At 46.5% G+C, this 23,354-nt stretch overlaps 1 protein-coding gene across 4 annotated transcripts in view; it reads left to right on the plus strand.

Annotated features, from left to right (window-relative positions):
* Positions 1–23,354, plus strand: part of HERC3 (HECT and RLD domain containing E3 ubiquitin protein ligase 3) — a 274,861-nt gene that overhangs the window by 156,349 nt on the left and 95,158 nt on the right. For all 4 annotated transcript variants that reach the window (XM_063917138.1, XM_063917111.1, XM_063917130.1 and 1 more), the window contains exons 10-11: positions 19,313–19,437; positions 22,210–22,269. In XM_063917138.1, the coding sequence (XP_063773208.1) occupies positions 19,313–19,437; positions 22,210–22,269 (185 nt within the window). The remainder of the gene's footprint in view (positions 1–19,312; positions 19,438–22,209; positions 22,270–23,354) is intronic.

The following is a 23,354-nucleotide window of genomic DNA, read 5'->3' on the forward strand; positions in this document are numbered from 1 at the left end:
TTTTACTATGGGTGTGCACTGGCTCCTCCCTCTATGCCCCTCCTCCAGACCTCAGTTAGATCTTGTGCCCAGAGGAGAATGGGTGCACTGCAGAGAGCTCTCCAGAGTTTTCTGTTGAAGAAGAATTTTGTTAGGTTTTTTATTTTCAGGGAGTCCTGTTGGCAACAGGCTCCCTGCATCGTGGGACTGAGGAGAAAGAAGCAGAGCTGGCTTGGCAAGTTGGGCACTGCTTCTAAGGCTACTGGACACCATTAGCTCCAGAGGGAGTCGGAACACAGGTCTCACCTGGGGTTCGTCCCGGAGCCGCGCCGCTGTCCTCCTCACAGATGCCGAAGATAGAAGCCGCGTGAGTATGAGAAGGCAGAAGACATCTTAGGCGGCAGAAGACATCAGATCTTCATGAGGTAAGGTGCGCAGCGGTAAGCTGCGCGCCATTGCTCCCAGTCACACACACAGAGCAGCACTGAAGGGTGCAGGGCGCAGGGGGGTGCGCCCTGGGCAGCAATATTCCTCACTTTTGGGCAAATTCAGATAGATTAGGCTGCGGAGGCAGTAAATCTAAGATCCCCCGCCATTTTAATAGAAAAGTCACTGGGACCGAAGCCCGCCGTCGGGTGGGCGGGGCTTGATCCTCAGCACTAACCAGCGCCATTTTCTCCACAGAAGCTGCATGCATGAACGCTGGCTCCCTGGTCTCTCCCCTGCTGAACTTCACAGGCTGGAAAAAAGAGGAGGGGGGCACATTAGCGACGCAGTGAGTGGGAATTGGTATATTATATATAAAAAAGCGCTATCTGGTCATATTTTTTCCAGTGTTTTTAAGCGCTGGTGTGTGCTGGCATACTCTATCTCTGTCTCTCCTAAGGGCCTGGTTGGGGTTTTGTTCCCTTATAGGTTAATCCCTGTGTGTGTGGGGTGTCGGTACGTGTGTGTCGACATGTCTGAGGCGGAAGGCTTCTCCAAGGAGGAGGTGGAGCAAATGAGTGGTGTGTCCCCGTCGGTTGTGCCGACTCCGGATTGGATGGACATGTGGCATATGTTGAATGCAAGTGTGGCATCTTTACATAAAAGGCTTGATAAGGCTGATTTAGGGGGGACATCAGGGGGTCAATCCTCGGATTGGACCGACTCACATGGCCCGTCGGGGTCTCAAAAGCGTCCCTTAACACAAGACACTACTACCGACACGGATTCTGATTCCAGTGTCGACTACGACGAAGTAAAATTGCACCCTAGGGTGACTAAAACCATTCAGTGTATGATTGTGGCAATAAGGGATGTGTTGCATATTGAGGATGAACCCTCGGTCCCCGACACAAGGGTACACATGTTTAAGGGAAAGAAACAGATTATTAATTTTCCTGCATATCATGAATTAAATGATTTCTTTGGGAAAAGCTTGGGAGACTCCGGAAAAGAGACCGCAGATCCCCAAAAGAATCTTTATGGCATACCCCTTCCCTAAGCAGGACAGGGAGATTTGGGAATCATCCCCCACTGTGGACAAGGCCCTGACGCGCTTGTCCATGAAAGTGGCGCTACCGTCTCCTGACACAGCGGCCCTTAAGGACCCTGCAGATCGCAGGCAAGAAACTACCTTAAAGTGTATTTATTCTCATACGGGTGCTGTGCTAAGACCGACAATTGCGTGGCATGGGTGTGTAGCGCAATTGCAGCTTGGACAGATGAGCTGACAGATCAATTTGATAATATGGATAAGGATACTATATTCTTAACTCTAGCCCATATAAAAGACGCAGTCTTATTTATGAGGGATGCTCAAAGGGACATTGGATTGCTAGCTTCTAGGGCCAATGCCATGTCTATCTCAGCGAGAAGATCCTTATGGACTCGCCAATGGACGGGTGATGCGGATTCCAAAAAACATATGGAAGTACTACCCTATAAGGGTGATGTATTGTTTGGGGATGGGCTGACGGACCTGGTTTCCACAGCTACAGCAGGTAAATCAAATTTTTTACCATATATTCCCCAACAGCAAAAGAAAGTAACACCCTATCAGATGCAGTCCTTTCGTTCGCACAAGTCCAGAAGAGGTCGGGGATACTCTTTCCTCGCCAGAGGTAAGGGCAGAGGCAAAAGAGCACCTGCTTCGGCAGGTGCCCAGGACCAAAAGTCCTCCCCAGCTGCTCCACAACCCTCAGCATGACGCTGGGGCTTCCCTGAGGGAGTCCGCACCGGTGGGGGCACGTCTTCGACTTTTCAGTCAGGCCTGGGTCAGTTCAGACCTGAATCCCTGGGTGTTGGAAATAGTTTCCCAGGGTTACAAATTGGAATTCGAGGAGGTGCCCCCGCGCCGATTTTTCAAATCGGCCCTACCAGCTTCCACATCGGAAAGGGATATAGTGTTAGCTGCAATTCAAATGCTGTGTATACAGCAAGTGATAATCAAGGTTCCCCTGCACCAGCAGGGAAGAGGTTACTACTCAACCCTATTTGTTGTCCCGAAACCGGACAGTTCGGTCAGACCTATTTTGAATCTGAAATCCCTAATCCTGTACGTAAAAAGATTCAAATTCAAAATGGAATCACTCAGAGCGATAATAGCCAACATGGAGGAGGGGGAGTTTATGGTGTCTCTGGACATAAAGGATGAGTACCTTCATATCCCCATATATGCCCCCCATCAGGAATACCTGAGATTCGCTGTACAGGATTGTCATTACCAATTTCAGACGTTGCCGTTTGGACTTTCCACGGCCCCGAGGATTTTCACCAAGATAATGGCGGAAATGATGGTGGTCCTGCGCAAGCATGGAATCACAATTATCCCATACTTGGACGATCAAGGGAGAAATTGCTGAGCAGTGTGGCGCTCTCTCTGAGAGTGCTCCAGCAACACGGTTGGATTCTAAATCTACCGAAGTCACAGTTGATTCCGACAACTTGACTACCGTTCCTAGGTATGATACTGGATACGGAACAAATGAAGGTCTTCCTCCCAATAGAGAAAGCCCAGGACATCCAGAACATGGTTAGAGACCTGCTAAAACCGAAAAGGGTGTCAGTTCACCAATGCACTCGAGTTCTGGGAAAAATGGTGGCGGCCTACGAGGCCATTCCCTTCGGAAGGTTCCATGCAAGGACTTTTCAATGGGACCTTCTGGACAAGTGGTCCGGGTCCCATCTGCAGAGTGTCTCTCCTGTGGTGGTTGCAAAGTGCTCACCTGCTGGAGGGTCGCAGGTTCGGAATTCAGGATTGGATCCTGGTTACCACGGACGCGAGCCTCTGAGGATGGGTAGCGGTCACACAAGGAAAAAAATTTCAGGGTCTTTGGTCAGACCAGGAGTCCTGTCTACACATCAATGTGTTGGAACTCAGGGCCATTTACAACGGCCTTCGACAAGCGGAGAGTCTTCTTCTAAACCTACCGGTTCTGATTCAATCAGACAATGTCACAGCAGTGGCTCATGTGAACCGTCAAGGCGGGACAAGAAGCAGAGTCGCGATGGCGGAAGCCAGAAGGATTCTTCGCTGGGCGGAAAATCATGTAAGCGCTCTGTCGGCTGTCTTCACTCCGGGAGTGGACAACTGGGAAGCAGACTTCCTCAGCAGACACGATCTCCATCCAGGAGAGTGGGGACTTCATCAAGAAGTCTTTGCAGACATAACACGTCTTTGGGGAACTCCTCAAATAGACATAATGGCATCACGCCTCAACAAAAAGCTTCGGAGGTATTGTGCCAGGTCTCGGGACCCTCAGGCAGTGGCAGTAGATGCTCTGATAACACCGTGGCTGTTCAAATCGGTCTACGTGTTTCTTCCTCTTCCTCTCATCACAAAAGTGTTGAGGATCATAAGGCAAAGAAACGTACAGACAATACTCGTTGTCCCAGACTGGCCTCGAGGGGCCTGGTACTCAGATCTACAAGAGATGCTCACAGGAGATCCCTGGCCTCTTCCTCTGAGGGAAGACCTGTTGCAACAGGGGCCCTGTGTATTTCAAGACTTACCGCGATTACGTTTGACGGCATGGCGGTTGAACGCCGAATCCTAGCAAAAAAGGGGATTCCGGAAGAGGTCATCCCTACTTTAATAAAGGCTATGAAGGAGGTGACGGTTAAGCATTATCACCGTATCTGGCGAAAGTATGTGTCTTGGTGTGAGACCAAGAATGCACCTACGGAAGATTTTCATCTGGGTCGTTTTCTCCACTTCCTACAGACAGGAGTGGATATGGGCCTGAAATTAGGCTCTGTTAAGGTACAGATTTCGGCCCTCTCGATTTTCTTTCAGAAGGAATTGGCTTCTCTTCCAGAAGTCCAGACGTTTGTAAAGGGAGTGCTGCACATCCAGCCCCCTTTTGTGCCTCCAGTGGCACCATGGGACCTGAACGTGGTGTTGCAGTTCCTAAAATCACACTGGTTTGAACCGCTTAACAAGGTTGAGTTGAAATTTCTTACCTGGAAGGTGGTCATGCTGTTGGCCTTGGCATCAGCAAGGCGAGTGTCTGAATTAGCGGCTTTGTCACACAAGAGCCCCTACTTGATTTTTCATGTGGATCGAGCTGAATTGAGGACACGACCGCAATTTTTGCCTAAAGTGGTTTCTTCATTCCATATGAATCAACCTATTGTGGTGCCTATGGCTACAAGTGACCTGGAGGATTCCAGATCCCTGGATGTAGTCAGGGCCTTAAAAATGTATGTAGCCAGAACGGCTAAAATTAGGAAAACAGAGGCTCTGTTTGTCCTGTATGCTGCTAATAAGATTCGCGCACCTGCTTCGAAGCAGACTATTGCTCGCTGGATATGTAATACGATTCAGCAGGCTCATTCTACGGCTGGATTGCCGGTACCAAATTCGGTTAAAGCCCATTCCACTAGGAAGGTGGGCTCTTCTTGGGCGGCTGCCCGAGGCGTCTCGGCATTACAGCTTTGCCGAGCGGCGACTTGGTCGGGGTCAAACACTTTTGCTAAATTCTACAAGTTTGATACCCTGGCTGATGAGGACCTAGCGTTTGCTCAGTCGGTGCTGCAGAGTCATACGCACTCTCCCGCCCAATTGGATGCTTTGGTATAAACCCCATGGTCCTTACGGAGTCCCCAGCATCCTCTAGGACGTAAGAGAAAATAAGATTTTAAACCTACCGGTAAATCTATTTCTCCTAGTCCGTAGAGGATGCTGGGCGCCCGTCCCAGTGCGGGAACTCTGCAAGACTTGTATATAGTTGTTGCTTACATAAGGGTTATGTTACAGTTGGAATATGTCTTGGACCGTTACTGTTGTTTGTTCATACTGTTAACTGGTTATGTATGTTCCAGGTTACATGGTATGATTGGTGTGGGCTGGTATGAATCTTGCCCTTGGATTGCTAAATCCTGCCTTGTATTGTCCATCTCCTCTGGGCACAGTTATCTAACTGAGTTCTGGAGGAGGGGCATAGAGGGAGGAGCCAGTGCACACCCATAGTAAAAGTTCTTTTTAGGTGCCCTATCTCCTGCGGAGCCCGTCTATACCCCATGGTCCTTACGGAGTCCCCAGCATCATCTACGGACTAGGAGAAATAGATTTACCGGTAGGTTTAAAATCTTATTTTTTGTTTCATAGTGGAAATCCCTGTACTTTATGCTTTTTATGTTTTTTCAAAACTATCAAAAGTGAGCTAATCCTTGCATAATTGTATTTTATAATGAAAACAAAATATATCTAGTTCAGCATGTACAGTACGCCTTCCATAATAGTAGACCTAAAGCTGGATACACACTAGGCTAACAGATCGGTTGTCTGGGCAGTGCGTTTACCTATCTGACGACTGGTAAGTGCATACACACCGATTGTCGGCCTAATGTGTTGTGCCTAACGTCACAACTGGGCAGGCATTTACATGTGCCTGTCCAGTTGTGATGTCCATCACTGGAGGCCTCTGCAGAAAGTGTGCAGACCATCCATACACACGATGTGCTTCAGAGCCAACGCAGTATGTCTGTGAATGACATTCACAGACATATCTGGAGTACAGACCCACCGACACACGCACAGTATGTTTTCCAGTGTTTGGTCGATTGTCATTTGCTGTCATCCATTACCAGATTTTCATTCCACCCAGCCAGATCTGGCAGATAACTGTACAGTGCTTTATACCCCTTTTACACCACAATAAATATCCCAGATTTTTGGTAATGAAGGAGCAGCAACCCGGGATATCGTGCAGTGTAAAAGCACCCTGTTAAAATTAACTGGGTGGAGCGGCCTGGCATTTAAACCCAGATAGCGAGCAGGGTGGAACATGGGTTCAACCCGACTCACGGTGCAATGCAAACAGTAAGCCGGGTCTATGCGACCCGGGACTCGTTCACTGCACGCGTCGGCGGTGACGTCACCAACCTGACATATTACCGGGTCAGACCACCTGTCTGAAAGGGTTCTTGTTGAGTCGCACCCGGGAAGGACCCGTGCACAAATCCCGGGTGTGACTCTGCATTTTAGTATAAAAGCGGAGAAAGTAAAGTCAAATGGGCAAAACCCTGCTGCACTGCAGGTGTATACAGATGTAACGTGCAGCGAGAGTTACATTTGGGTGGGGTGTTTTCAAACTCAAATCTAAATTGTGGTGTAAATATACAGCTGTCTAACATTTGTGGGCTACATGCAAAAGCAGCCAGTATTTACGCTGCAGAGAAAGAATATACATGTGTTTGCTCCCCTTGCGTGGAAATATGATTTGTTCCAGACAATGTTTCTTTTTTTTTTGCTTTATTTAAAGACAGAAATCAGCCCCTCTGTGTGTAGTTTACACTTTTCTTTATACTTTTTTTTATTTTTAGGATGGTTTGTTCTCTCTTTTCATGTATTATTTATTTTCTATTTCTACTCCACTTAAGGAGTTGATCCTTTTTGTTTTTTGCATCACCTTTCAGCAGGCAAAGATCTGACCTGTCCTATTACTTCAGAAAGGTCACATAGTGAGCATTCCATTTCCATTTCAGCTGTGATATATTTCTCTAACGTCCTAAGTGGGTGCTGGGGACTCCGTAAGGACCATGGGGATTAGCGGCTCCGCAGGAGACTGGGCACAACTATAAAGAAAGCTTTTAGACTACTGGTGTGCACTGGCTCCTCCCACTAAGACCCTCCTCCAGACCTCAGTTAGTTAGATTCTTGTGCCCGGCTGAGCTGGATGCACACTAGGGGCTCTCCTGAGCACCTAGAAAGAAAGTATATTTAGGTTTTTTATTTTCAGTGAGATCTGCTGGCAACAGACTCACTGCAGCGAGGGACTAAGGGGAGAAGAAGCGAACCTACCTAACAGGTGGTAGTTTGGGCTTCTTAGGCTACTGGACACCATTAGCTCCAGAGGGATCGACCGCAGGACCCGACCTTGGTGTTCGTTCCCGGAGCTGCGCCGCCGTCCCCCTTACAGAGCCAGAAGCACGAAGAAGGTCCGGAAAATCGTCGGCAGAAGACTTCGGTCTTCACCAAGGTAGCGCACAGCACTGCAGCTGTGCGCCATTGCTCCTCATGTACACCTCACACTTCGGTCACTGATGGGTACAGGGCGCTGGGGGGGGGGGGCGCCCTGAGGGCAATAAATAACACCTTGGCTGGCAAAATATACATCATATATAGTCCTAGAGGCTATATAGATGTAAAATTACCCCTGCCAGTATTACAGAAAAAGCGGGAGTAAGTCAGCCGAAAAGGGGGCGGGGCTTCTCCCTCAGCACACTGGCGCCATTTTCCCCTCACAGTTCCGCTGGAAGGAAGCTCCCTGGCTCTCCCCTGCAGTCTGAATACTACAGAAGGGTAAAAAAGAGAGGGGGGGCACTACATTTAGGCGCAGTATAGATATATAGATATATATAGATATATATATATATATATATATATATATAATATATATAAAAAAGCAGCTATAGGGAAAACACTCATTGATAGTGGGATCCCAGTGTTATATAGCGCTCTGGTGTGTGCTGGCATACTCTCTCTCTGTCTCCCCAAAGGGCTTTGTGGGGTCCTGTCCTCTGTCAGAGCATTCCCTGTGTGTTTGCGGTGTGTCGGTACGGCTGTGTCGACATGTTTGATGAGGAGGCTTATGTGGAGGCGGAGCAGATGCCTGTAAATGTGATGTCACCCCCTGCGGGGTCGACACCTGAGTGGATGGTGCTGTGGAAGGAATTACGTGATAGTGTCGACTCCTTACATAAAAGGTTCGACGACATACCAAATGTGGGACAGCCGGCTTCTCAGCCTGTGCCTGCCCAGGCGTCTCAAAAACCATCAGGGGCTCTAAAACGCCCGCTACCTCAGATGGTTGACACAGATGTCGACACGGATACTGACTCCAGTGTCGACGAGGATGAGACTAATGTAACTTCCAGTAGGGCCACACGTTACATGATTGAGGTGACAAAGCTGAATATATTTGTCCTATTAAAAACACGTTAAAGGTTAAAGAACACAGTACGCAATTGGCGCAAAAGGTACCGCAAGGGTATGCCCTTAGCGTAGCAGACGCTGTGCACAGGGTGTGAACTCAGGCGTTGCAGATACTTACAGAATTAAGCTAGAATAACTATACCTTAAGGAATGTACTTATACTGTAAACATTTGTGCAGTGACAATGTGTAGATGTAATGCAGTGTAACCTTGTTAGCTTAAAAGCTGTATGAGCGACTATGACGCTCTGAGAACCTTTATGCATTTATAATAATCAATCGAATACCGGTCTAAGGTTCTAACGCCTTTAGTGAGAGAATGAACGTTCAAAAAGAATAATACAATACAAGCTATACACTACCAATATAACATAGAATATCTAACCAAGTTACTACACATAAAATACAATAAAGACACAATTACTTTTAAAAGGGGAAGGAGAGAGAGAATGGCTTATAACATTAAATAAGAGACAATATGGTTGCAGATAAACCCACACATGTGAGAGACAATCCCTGTGCAGTTAGTCAATGCTGAATACCGCATGGGATGGAAGCTAGACTCCATTTTGGGAAACCTCCCATGATTCCAAGGACTGCAACACATGGTTGAAAGGGGGAGGGGAAAACACCCAGCAGCAGCCATTTTACTCAAACCAACTAATCTTATTCCACATTCCAATCCAACTTCCTAGTACCATCTTATTCAATTTCACATTCCAAACAAACTCAGTATCTCAATAACCAGAGCATATGGTATGCTGGCTATGCGATATGAATCATCACAAGACCAGATCACAATGTAACCACACATAACAGCCTGCCATTGCTACAAGCACATGACTACAGTAACAAAGGAAGTATGCTTTGACTTCAAACCTTCAGCAAGATGCATCATGTAAACCTACTATAATCTGTTATAAATCACCAACCATAAATGTATACCAGGAATGCTATGTTACAGATTGTCTACTGTTCCAATTCATTACAGATTTCATAGAGTATTCAGCACAAACACCCAACAATCACACAGCTGCGCAAGCCTCATTAACCTTAAGCCATTTGTATCTCCAAACCAACCACTCTATAACAATCACTTCACAACAACCTCAAACACATATTTAAACTATTCTATGCCAATCAGCCATGTGATATTGAGATTATGATACAGGTTGAGTATCCCTTATCCAAAATGCTTGGGACCGAAGGTATTTTGGATATTGGATTTTTCCGTATTTTGGAATAATTGCATACCATGATGAGATCTTATGATGATGGGACCTAAATCTAAGCACAGAATGCATTTATGTTACATATACACCTTATACACACAGTCTGAAGGTAATTTTAGCCAATATTTTTTATAACTTTGTACATTAAACAAAGTGTGTCTACATTCACACATTTCATTTATGTTTCATATACACCTTATATACACAGCCTGAAAGTCATTTAATACAATATTATTAATAACTTTGTGTATTAAACAAAGTTTGTGTACATTGAGCCATCAAAAAACAAAGGTTTCACTATCTCACTCTCACTCAAAAAAGTCCGTATTTCGGAATATTCCGTATTTCGGAATATTTGGATATGGGATACTCAACCTGTACTTAGCCTTTGGTGCCTGGTGATGATCCAGCCATGCTTCTGAGAGCTTTGTTCTGAGTGTAGCTACATTACATCTGTTCTCTGAGTTCACAAGCAACTGCACACCTCTCTCTTTGGCCAGGCACTACCTTCCTGTGACTAGTTCCTGGGGGAGGGGTCTCTCTTCCTTTGTATATGCTGATCAGGTTCAGCCCTGAACTGTATCATTCATTGTTCTAACAAAGTGATTTTCAGCTTTTATACATATAATCATATCTGTCCGCTGCAATGTCCTACAACTTAATAACAAGTATCAAATTAATCTACGCATTGAGCTGGTTGTTTTAATAGTAAATATGACCGGTGTATCTGGTTCCGTTCCAATAATACACATTCATGACATTAATTCATTAGCTAATTTTAAATCTCCATGATGTCTGGTGCTTGATATTATTATAATTATGTACTGTATGAAATAAGTGTCGAATCCATCTCTGTGCCATGTCCGTGTAAATGCGTGTGTTACTATATATTGCTGTGCTCGCTGCGCATATTTGCAAGTATAGCGACTTAAATGTGTGTAGTTTGTATGTTCTCTCTATGTAATATTTTTGACTTTGACAGAGGCAATGAAAAATGTGTTGCACATTTCTGATGTTACCCCCGGTACCACAAAAAAGGGTATAATGTTTGGAGAGAAAAAACTACCAGTAGCTTTTCCTCCATCTGAGGAATTAAATGAAGTGTGTGAAGAAGCGTGGGCTTTCCCTGATAAAAAGCTGGTAATTTCTAAGAGGTTACTAATGGCGTACCCTTTCCCGCCATAGGATAGGTCACGCTGGGAAATATCCCCTAGGGTGGATAAAGCGCTCACACGCTTATCAAAGAAGGTGGCACTACCGTCTCCGGATACGGCCGCCCTGAAGGAATCTGCTGATAGAAAACAGGAGGCTATCCTGAAATCTATATATACACACACAGGTGTTATACTGAGACCGGCTATAGCTTCAGCCTGGATGTGCAGTGCTGCTGCTGCGTGGTCAGATTCCCTGTCAGAAAATATAGATACCCTAGACAGGGACACTATTTTGCTAAACGTAGAGCATATAAAAGACGCACTTTTATACATGAGGGATGCACAGAGGGATATTTGCCGGCTGGCATCCAAAATTAGTGCAATGTCCATTTCTGCCAGGAGAGGGTTATGGACTCGGCAGTGGACAGGTGATGCAGATTCCAAACGACACATGGAAGTTCTGCCTTATAAGGGTGAGGAATTGTTCGGGGATGGTCTCTCGGACCTCGTTTCCACAGCAACAGCTGGGAAGTCTACATTTTTACCCCATGTTCCCTCACAACCAAAGAAAGCACCGTATTATCAGGTACAGTCCTTTCGGCCCAATAGGGGCAAGCGGGTTAAAGGCGCGTCCTTTCTGCCCAGAGGCAGAGGTAGAGGGAAAAAGCTGCAGCATACAGCCAGTTCCCAGGAGCAAAAGTCCTCCCCCGCTTCCTCTAAGTCCACAGCATGACGCTGGGGCTCCACAGGCGGAGCCAGGTGTGGTGGGGGCCCATCTCAAACATTTCAGCAATCAGTGGGCTCGCTCACGGGTGGATCCCTGGATCCTTCAAGTAGTATCTCAGGGGTACAAACTGGAATTCGAGACACCTCCCCCCCGCCGTTTCCTCAAATCTGCCTTGCCAACCACTCCCTCAGGCAGGGAGGCAGTGTTACAGGCAATTTAAAAGCTGTATTCACAACAAGTGATAGCAAAGGTGCCCCTACTTCAACAAGGAAGGGGTTACTATTCCACAATGTTTGTGGTACCGAAACCGGACGGTTCGGTGAGACCCATTTTAAATTTGAAATCCTTGAACACATATATCAAAAAATTCAAGTTCAAGATGGAATCGCTCAGGGCGGTTATTGCAAGCCTGGACGAGGGAGACTACATGGTATCGCTGGGCATCAAGGATGCTTACCTACATGTCCCCATTTACCATCCTCACCAGGAGTACCTCAGGTTTGTGGTACAAGATTGTCATTACCAATTCCAGACGTTGCCGTTCGGTCTCTCCACGGCTCCGAGGGTCTTTACCAAGGTAATGGCGGAAATGATGATACTCCTTCGAAGGAAGGGAGTTTTAATTATCCCGTACTTGGACGATCTCCTGATAAAGGCGAGGTCCAGAGAGCAGTTGTTGGTGGGGGTAGCACTATCTCGGGAAGTGCTACAACAGCACGGCTGGATTCTAAACATTCCAAAGTCACAGCTGGTCCCTACGACACGCCTGCAGTTCCTAGGGATGGTTCTGGACACAGAACAGAGAAAAGTGTTTCTCCCGGAGGAAAAGGCCAAGGAGCTGTCATCTCTAGTTAGAGGCCTCCTAAAACCAAAACAGGTGTCGGTGCATCATTGCACGCGGATCCTGGGAAAAATGGTAGCTTCCTACGAAGCGATTCCATTCGGCAGGTTTCATGCAAGAACCTTTCAGTGGGACCTGTTGGACAAGTGGTCCGGATCGCATCTTCAGATGCATCGTCTGATAACTTTGTCTCTGAGGACAAGGGTGTCTCTGCTGTGGTGGCTGCAGAGTGCTCATCTTCAGGAGGGCCGCAGATTCGGCATACAGGACTGGGTCCTGGTGACCACGGATGCCAGCCTTCGAGGCTGGGGAGCAGTCACACAGGGAAGAAACTTCCAAGGACTATGGTCAAGTCAAGAGACTTCCCTGCACATAAATATTCTGGAACTAAGGGCCATTTACAATGCCCTAAGTCAGGCAAAACCCCTGCTTCAAAACCAGCCGGTACTGATCCAGTCAGACAACATCACGGCGGTCGCCCATGTAAATCGACAGGGCGGCACGAGAAGCAGGACGGCGATGGCAGAAGCCACAAGGATTCTCCGATGGGCGGAAAATCACGTGTTAGCACTGTCAGCAGTGTTCATTCCGGGAGTGGACAACTGGGAAGCAGACTTCCTCAGCAGGCACGACCTCCACCCGGGAGAGTGGGGACTTCATCCAGAAGTCTTTCAAATGATTGTAAACCAGTGGGAAAAACCACAGGTGGACATGATGGCGTCCCGCCTAAACAAAAAGCTAGAAAAATATTGCGCCAGGTCGAGAGACCCGCAGGCGATAGCTGTGGACGCTCTGGTAACACCATGGATGTACCGATCGGTTTATGTGTTCCCTCCTCTTCCTCTCATACCAAAGGTACTGAGGATAATAAGGAGAAGAGGAGTAAGAACTATACTCATTGTTCCGGATTGGCCAAGAAGAGCGTGGTATCCGGAACTTCAAGAAGTGATGTCAGAGGACCCATGGCCTCTACCGCTCAGACAGGACCTGCTGCAGCAGGGGCCCTGTCTGTTCCAAGACTTACCGCGGCTGCGTTTGACGGCATGGCGGTTGAACACCGGATCCTGAAGGAAAAGGGCATTCCGGAGGAAGTCATTCCTACGCTGATAAAAGCTAGGAAAGAAGTAACCGCAAACCATTATCACCGCATATGGCGAAAATATGTTGCGTGGTGTGAGGCCAGGAAGGCTCCAACGGAAGAATTTCAGCTGGGCCGGTTCCTGCACTTCCTACAGTCAGGGGTGACTATGGGCCTTAAATTGGGTTCCATTAAGGTCCAGATTTCGGCTCTATCGATTTTCTTCCAGAGAGAATTGGCTTCACTACCTGAAGTTCAGACTTTTGTTAAGGGAGTGCTGCATATTCAGCCCCCTTTTGTGCCTCCAGTGGCACCTTGGGATCTCAATGTGGTGTTGGATTTCCTAAAGTCACATTGGTTTGAGCCACTGAAAACCGTGGATTTTAAATATCTCACGTGGAAAGTGGTCATGTTGTTGGCCTTGGCTTCGGCCAGGCGTGTTTCAGAATTGGCGGCTTTGTCATGTAAAAGCCCTTATCTGATTTTCCATATGGATAGGGCAGAATTGAGGACTCGTCCCCAGTTTCTCCCCAAAGTGGTATCAGCTTTTCATCTGAACCAACCTATCGTGGTGCCTGCGGCTACAAATGACTTGGAGGCTTCCAAGTTGTTGGATGTAGTCAGGGCCCTGAAAATCTATGTTTCCAGGACAGCTGCAGTCAGGAAGACTGACTCGCTCTTTATCCTGTATGCGCCCAACAAGTTGGGTGCACCTGCTTCTAAGCAGACTATTGCTCGCTGGATCTGTAGTACGATTCAGCTTGCACATTCTGCGGCTGGACTGCCGCATCCTAAATCAGTGAAAGCCCATTCCACGAGGAAAGTGGGCTCTTCTTGGGCGGCTGCCCGAGGGGTCTCGGCTCTTCAACTTTGCCGAGCTGCAACTTGGTCAGGGGCAAACACGTTTGCAAAATTCTACAAATTTGATACCCTGGCTGAGGAGGACCTTGAGTTCTCTCATTCGGTGCTGCAGAGTCATCCGCACTCTCCCGCCCGTTTGGGAGCTTTGGTATAATCCCCATGGTCCTTACGGAGTCCCCAGCATCCACTTAGGACGTTAGAGAAAATAAGAATTTACTCACCGGTAATTCTATTTCTCATAGTCCGTAGTGGATGCTGGGCGCCCATCCCAAGTGCGGATTGTCTGCAATACTTGTATATAGTTTTTGCTTAACTAAAGGGTTATTGTTGAGCTATCTGTTGAGAGGCTCAGTTGTTATCATGCTGTTAACTGGGTATTGTATCACGAGTTATACGGTGTGATTGGTGTGGCTGGTATGAGTCTTACCCGGGATTCAAAATCCTTCCTAATTGTGTCAGCTCTTCCGGGCACAGTATCCTAACTGAGGTCTGAAGGAGGGTCTTAGTGGGAGGAGCCAGTGCACACCAGTAGTCTAAAAGCTTTCTTTATAGTTGTGCCCAGTCTCCTGCGGAGCCGCTAATCCCCATGGTCCTTACGGAGTCCCCAGCATCCACTACGGACTATGAGAAATAGAATTACCGGTGAGTAAATTCTTATTTTTCTATGTGCAGTTTACTCATTTTTAAGCAAAACTTCAAATACATAAATTACTTTTAAGTTAGAAGTGAGACTGAATTGGCCAGTATTTTAAGAGAAAAGTTGAAATGTTTTATTAACAAATAGCTTATTCCTACACAAGTAGGAAGTGGAACTGCAGAGGTGTCTTCCAGGAGTGAAGAGTAGGCTTCTGTCTTGATTTGCATGGGGCAGACCATCTAGGTGCACCAGTACAAAACAAAGACTTACTGAACTGCACCTCCATTTTGTAAAATCTGTTTTTGCTGACTGGAAGCTGGCATTGGCATCCAGGATTTTGCTGTATACGGTGTGAGCAAGGAAAGTTTCACGGTAACACATACTTACCTACCTGACCCTCTCCATGAGTGAGAAAACGCTCTGTTCCTGGACTTTCCTGGTAATTTTATGATTGCCATCACCTGTGGTGAGCTAGTTAATTGATAAGAAAGGTGTTTCACCACAGGTGATGGCAATCATACATTACCAGGAAAGTCCAGGAACAGAGCATTTTCTCCCTCATGGAGAGGGTAATGGGCCCTACACATATAAAGATCCGCCGCCGAGCTGCCAGACGGCGGATACGGCCGATGGGCGACCCGGCGGCGGGGGGGCAGTGACGGGGGGAGTGAAGTTTCTTCACTCCCCCCGTCACCCGGCTCCATAGAAGTGCAGGCCAATATGGACGAGATCGTACATATTGGCCTGCATGCACAGCCTACAGGGCACCAGCAATGAACGAGCGCGGGGCCGCGCATCGTTCATCGCTGGAGTCTCCACACTGCACGATATGAATGTTATCTCGTTCATTAATGAACGAGATCGTTCATATCTTGCAGTCAAATCGCCCAGTGTGTAGGGCCTATCAAGTAGGCAAGTATGCGGTAACAGGATGTGATGTTTATTTCTGAATTTTAGGGCGGGTCAGGCTTACAGTAGCAATGGGAATTACTTTGTCGATTTTATTTAGTATTTACTTTTTAAAAGTAGAAATACTGGCTTGGTTAACTACTTGTCTGTATGTACTGAACAGTGTGGAACAGTGGTTCCCAAACTCAGACCAAGGACCCCCAACAGTTCATGTTTTCCAGGTCTCCTCATAGAATCGCAAGTGAAATAATTTGGTCCACCTGTGGCTCTTTTAAAATGTTTCAGTGAGTAATGAATACACCTGTGCTTCTGCTAGGTAACCTGGAAAACATGAACTGTTGGGGATCCTTGAGTATGGAGTTTGGGATCCACAGGTATAGAAAAAGCACTTGCTATGATTAGTCATTGAGGTTACATTTCCTTATATTGTCCAAAGACAGAACAACTCTAAATAAGGCTCTGATTGCAGGAATTCTGAAATGATGAAGTGATTGAATAAGACACTAATCTGCTTGTGCTCCGCTTACCTAGTGTGAGTCATGCCTGGAATCTTACACAATGTGCAATCTTCCCATTACCACACAAATAAAAAATCCCCTACATTCTAGGTGTCGTATTCTTGTTTCTTTTTCTATTTAATATGGTTAAATAGTTCCTATTTAGAAGTAATGCATTGGGTTTTCTTTCTTTTTGTTTTGTTTTGTTTTGTTTTGTTTTGTTTTGTAAAGAGCACTAAACCTAACAAACAAATGGGCCACACAGGAAAATGCATTCTACAGTATTACATACATATGTAAAATGCACTTCTGCCATGCCAAATATTAGTATAATATACATTATGGGCTCTTCAATTAGAAGCGAGTTTGCTTTATGAAACTTGTATTCATTGCATGGATGTCTGCACCTGAGAAATGCAAGCTTTAATTAGAAATGCTGATTTGCAGTACTCACGGTGTGGTAGCGTGACACTTCTTCAAAAAGTCAACTGGGAAAAGTGCATGAAAAAGTGGGGAAGCAATCCTGGCCCCCAAAACAGTGGTGTCTGAAATAACAGGACCATATAAAAGACGGTTAGTGGCCATAAGGAAAGTACTGAAGGTTCTTAAAAGCTGTCCAAAGCCTCATTTATGCACTTGTTATTATTGATGAAAAATGACAGCAAGCAAGTGTTTTCAATCAAAGTCTAGTATTTTGGGGTACAGAAAATGTCCGTAAAGTGATTTTCAGTGGTGTAAATTGTCAGAATAAACACTGTTAGCTCTTATTTGCAAGTTCAAACCTCCCCTCCCATCCCCATCAATACACCACCTCCACTTACCTGTCCCACATCATTTAGCCCACTATTGTGCTTTTTGGAGAAATTCACCTGAAAACTCACCTTTCTTTATTTGCTAAACTATGCTATTTAAACACCTCCAAGTGCATTGTTATTCATTGTGAGGGGTGAACCAGATGTTCTGAACTGTGTGCCAATATTTTGCCTTAAAATCCAGATTTTCTCTGTTTTTACCTGCTCAGGGTATGCGCACAAAAAAACACAAATTTGTTCTGAAAAAGCAAAGCATGAATTGGATTGAAAAACTCGCTGCAGCTCAACTAATTGAATTGACCCTATATGTAGACTTGCATGTTTTGCAACTCTACATATAATATATCTGTGTTATCTTCTATATTTGTTTGACTACCTGACTGCAATGTCCTTAATTAGACCTGTGCATTGCAAGCCTGAAGTAGTTACAAGGGGAAATATCTCCTTCTTCCCCACAGTCACATCCTCCTATCTCATATCTTAGCTGTGGTAACTTCCTAAAGCAGCGGTGGCCAACCCGCGGCTCTCGAGCCGCATGCGGCTCTTTCATCCTCCGCATGCGGCTCGATCCGCACCTGGCCACCGCTGCCCAACACACACTGCCCAGCAGGTCTCCGGCGTGTGAGGGAGAGGGGAGGAGCCCTCTGACTTCGGCAGCGGTATTTTCAATTCGGCGCCGGCCCATGAGCCAATCAGAGCTCGCGGTCTGGCAGCTAAGGCTCCTGATTAGCTGCCGGACGGCAAGCTCTGATTGGCTCACAGGCCAGCGCCGAATTGAAGATAAACACCACCGCCGGAGTCAGCGGGGCAAGAGAGGCGCATGCTGCGCTCTCCTCCCCTCCAGCAGAGCGGTGAGCAGCACTTGGGGGGGAGGCTGAGGCACTTTGGGGACATGTCTGGCACTGGGGCACGTCTGGCACTGGGGCATATCTGACACTGGGGACATGTCTGGCACTGGGGCATATCTGGCACTGGGGGCATGTCTGGCACTGGGGCATATCTGACACTGGGGGCATGTCTGGCACTGGGGCATGTCTGGCACTGGGGGCATATCTGGCACTGGGGCATGTGGGGCATGTCTGGCACTGGGGGCATATCTGACACTGGGGGCATATCTGGCACTGGGGGCATGTCTGGCACTGGGGGCATGTCTGGCACTGGGGCATGTCTGGCACTGGGGGCATGTCTGGCACTGTGGGGACGTGTATCTGGCACTGGGGGCATGTCTGGCACTGGGGCATATCTGGCACTGGGGGCATGTCTGGCACTGTGGGGACATGTGTATCTGGCACTGGGGGCATGTCTGGCACTGTGGGGGCATGTGTATCTGGCACTGGGGGCATAGCTGGCACTGTGGGGACATGTGTATCTGGCACTGGGGGCATAGCTGGCACTGTGGGGACATGTGTATCTGGCACTGGGGGCATAGCTGGCACTGTGGGCATATCTGGCACAGTGGGGGCATGTGTATCTGGCACTCTGGGAACATGTGTATCCGGCACTGGGGGCATATCTGGCACTGTAAGGACATGTGTATCTGGCACTGTGGAGTATATATGTATTTGGCACTGTGGGGGCATACATGTATTTGGCACTGTGCGGAATATATGTATTTGGCACTGTGGGGCATGTACCTGGCACTGTGGGAGCATGTATATCTGCTACTGTGGGGACATGTGTATCTGGCACTGGGGGCATATATTTATCTGGCACTGTGGGGACATATGTGTATCTGGCACTGTGGAGGCACCCATTTTTTGGCATTTTTATATGTATGTGGCACTGTACAGGGGCATTATATGTATGTGGCACTGTACAACATGACTAAAAACGTGGTTATGACACAAGGTCATACTCCTTCAAATGTGATACCGAAAGGTGTGCGCACAAAAATAAGGTGTGGCTTTGCGTAGGCACGCGCATGATAGTGGCTCTTCACTTTTACTGTGGATCTTTTCTGGCTCTTTGCCTCTGACTGGTTGGCCACCCCTGTCCTAAAGTGTAATTATATAATATATGTAAGTGTAATGTGTGAAAGTTAGCCATTTTGTATGACTGCATTTTAGCTTTATAGATGGCTTTACAGTATACACTATATACAAGTTTTAGATGTATCTGTGTTTATTCTTCTTTCCACTTCCATTAATGTTTTGTCCTATTTTAGAACCCCATAGCCACTGATGATTTCCGCTCCTGTAGAAACACAAGTTACACCAGCCTGATAAACAATGAGACCATTGACGTGTGGAGGCAGAAGCTATTAGACAATAGTAACTCTAATACAATCAAGTATGTACCTGAGCAAAATTATTTTCTGTCTTCATATATAGTAAGTAAATAGACACTTCATGTAGCCACTGTTTAAATCAAGTATGTTGATTATATGACTAATGCATAATTACAATGTAATCAGGACATACAGTTACTGCAGAGTCAGACTGTCTAAGGGGAGTATGCAGTTTATGCAGTTTAAACAGTAGCGGATCTTGCCACGGGCAAGCAGGACTTTTGCCCGGGGCGCCGCCCTCCGGAGGGCGCCGCACCATGGCAAGATCCGCTGCTGCTGTGCCCCCCGCTGCCCGCTCTGTCCCGCTGCCGCTGCCCCCCGCTGTGAAGGGAACTAGACGCGCAGCGTCTAGTTTCCCTTCGTGGAGAGGACCTTTGCTGTGCGGTGCGCGATGACGTCATCGCGCACCGCACATCATTTCACTACTGTACAGGGGGCGTAACTGACCACGCCCCCTGTATGAAGCCACGCTCCTTTTGCCCGCCCGGGGCGCTGGAAGCCTTAGAACCAGCCCTGAGTTTATACTATAGAATAATAGCCATGTTGCCTGTTTTTTTTGCTTTGTGCAACATATATGGTTATATCCTATGCTGATCCCCTGCTCATTATGACCCGCATGGTGCTTCGAGTTCCATCGGGTACTGTTAAGCATTTGGTGTATAAGCACTATTCGAGATTACATTTATACTTCTTGTACATACATTCCAGTCACTGCCCAAAAATAATCATATAATCCTCACTGTGCCATGGTTCTTGGAAATGTGGAAAATATACAGTTATTCCTAAAAATATGTGCATTCAGGCATTAAAGATTGTGCTGTACTGCCATACTGTTTGGGATTGTAACTGACTCCACTGTTGTCTTTGTTGCATTGCTATTTAGAAAGGTGAATAAATATTTGATATGCAACTTAAGTTGTGAACAGTGGTGGTTCCTACCTTGGTGGAAGAGGAGGGCCGCTGTCTGTGATGCGTCCGGCATCTGTACTATGTACAGTATCACAGACGCCGGGACCCGGCGCATGCGCAGTAGTGGCGCATGCACAAAACCACTGCATTGGCTGCAGTCCATAGAAGCTGGCTAGGGCTTATGAGGCATGGAGCAGAAGCCTGCTCTCTGCCTATAGTAGCCCGGTCTGGCAGTCCTGGAGGGAGGGAACACCTCCCAATTGGACTGTCTGTAGTGTCTGTGACTGGCAGGTAGGACTTCCAACAGGCAGTCACTGCCAGTCCACCGTGAAGCCAGTGCAGTTACGGACTGCATCTGGCTTCACTGGCAGTGAGCTTGGTGGTAGATTTTACCTGGGGGGCTGCAGTCCTGACGCCCATAGGTAAAAACCGCCACTGGTTGTGAACCGTTACTGATTTTGCCCAATTTTTAAAAAATAAAAGGAACTATTAGAGAATCTGGTCAGTGACCATGCATCATACTCTCCCAGAAAGTCCAGGAGACTCCTGATTTATCGGATGGCTATAGAAGTGCGGGTGAGTATCCAGGAGATCAGCTATGGGCCTCATTCGCAGCCGCACATAACCAATTATTTTTTACATCTCTAAAGAGGGGTTCTGGCCATGACCCCTCCCCCCCCCCACACACCCCCAGTAACAGACAACATCATAGCTGTGAGTGGGCGGCCCACACAGATTGAAGTGATTTGCACTGAATTGTGTGATTGTAGCCCTGCCTTCCACTTCTAAATTATGGTAATTGCAGCATTGTGTAATGGGGAGTAGGGTCATGCACACCTTCACCACATCTCTCTTGACAACGCTGTTCCCCCGCTCTGCTGAACTGGCTGCCTTTTCCTGGCGGGCAGGAAAAGAGTCTGCAACTATTTTGTGCATGGAATGTAAAGAAGCCAGTCTCCAATTATCATCAAATGTCACATGTCTACAGCTTAAAAAGAGGATCTTACAGCCCATCGGAAACATTCTTCCTGCATTCTGCATGGGCAAAATGTCTGTGGGATGTTCTGTGTAAGAAATATGTAACAGATTACTGTACAAATTAAGTCAGGCAAATCAGTATGAAAGTAATTGCTATAACTCTGCTTTTAATTTGATATTAATGGTTTAATATAAATAAATAAAATACATTTAATTTTTTTAATCAATTTATATTGAAAAGTGCACATTGAGAACTTTATAGGCCAAGGGTGCCCTAAAATTCATCCATAGCGCCTACATTTTAGGGCATCCACAAAAAAACATGAAAGATATTTCCTGGCTCTTAGCAATTTTGACAGCAATATTTTAACTGGAAGGACCAAATACTTTGAAGCTTAGGCAGTGTAAAGTATAGTGTATGGACTGGAGTAACTTTAAATGCATTTCCAGGTGATTATAGCATTTAAAAGTAACTCTTTTATTGACATTGTACTAAACTGCACATCTGAGTGCTGCAGCCAGCAACTATTAATAGTAAATGAGTTAACATGGAAACATATAGCATGACTGAAAATAGTACAGTGTAAGATAAGTATTAGTGTTGCTGGAGGTTATTGGTGTGTAGTAGCTCATGGTATGCTGTACGTAGGCCTCATAGCATGAAGCGGACATTGCAGCATCCTAAACCTATGCATCCGAAGTGTCATGACTATAACTACAGTATGTACATTTGCTCCACAGTAGAATCCTGATATGTGCAATATGCAGTACATAGGGTCATTTTGCAAGATGAAAGTGTGCACGTGTATATTACGGTTATTTATGTAATGTGTGAAGTACTCCGTACGTAACTTGTGCATCTCTCTCCTCTGTCTCTTATGTGATAGTGGCATTGTTCAAACGCTGTCCTCATCAGCATGCTGGAATGGGAGTTTTCTAGAGAAGAAGTAAGTATTAAAATCACTTGACATCTTTTATGACATTGATGTTACATTAAATAATTTCTGTGCCACTGACACCTGTTACAGTAATAATGCATCCTGGATCTCACACAAGACCTTTAAAATACTATCCATGTGACAGGGGTAGCGGGTGTTATAACTTACATTAAGCCTTGCTCCATCTGTAAATATGTCCCAACATTAGCAAGAACAATTGAAGCTTTGTTCCTTCAAATATACACGGTCGAATCACATTATTATTACCACCAGCTAATAGCCAGAGTAACCGCTTCGGGTCGCCATACGCAGCAGGGTTCACTGAACTGTTCTTTTAGACACACGTCTGGTAGCCCCCAGGTTCATTTAATGGTGAGCTGCTTCACTGTAGCGTGTCGGTCAGCCCTCACGCACCTTCATAGCTGACGTTCACACCTCTTACATCGATGGCACGTAGTGCTCCACAGTGTCCATGTCAGTCTTTCGCAGTGGTGCCATTTGTCCAGTCACGATAAACCTTTACCACAGCATCTCGTGAACAGATCACAAACTGCTCTGTTTCAGAAATACTGCCACCCTTGGCCCAAAAGCCGATAATCATCCCTTTTTGCAACTCTGATAAATATCCCCTTTTACCCAAAACCACAACCAGTGATATGTGTGCAGACGGCCTATCGCACACCTTCTATATCCACCAAACTAATGCACGACGCATGACGTACTTCATGGGCTACAGGCTGTCAACGTCAAATGTAGGAGGTGGTCATAATAATGTGACTCAACCGTGTATAATGTATTTCTTTTTCATCCACTAGGGGTCACTGGAGTACTCTTGGGATATGGACGGCTTCCGTAGGAAACAGGGCACTGAATATTTAAATTTAGAACACTCCACCCCTCCATATCCCCGAGTACCTCAGTGTTTTTTTCTGTGCTCGAAGTAGCAACAGGTCTGTGGCTGAGTCCACAATTACTTTAGGAATATTTTTTTTTTCTATTTTATACACATCCCTTTCCCCCTTCCAAAAGGCAGGGTCAGGGATAGTGCAAGCTGCTACTAGCAGCTGTGGCGTGTCGGTCCTCACTGAATGAGC

This window comes from Pseudophryne corroboree, chromosome 1, assembly GCF_028390025.1.
Source record: "Pseudophryne corroboree isolate aPseCor3 chromosome 1, aPseCor3.hap2, whole genome shotgun sequence".
Classification (NCBI taxonomy): domain Eukaryota; kingdom Metazoa; phylum Chordata; class Amphibia; order Anura; family Myobatrachidae; genus Pseudophryne; species Pseudophryne corroboree.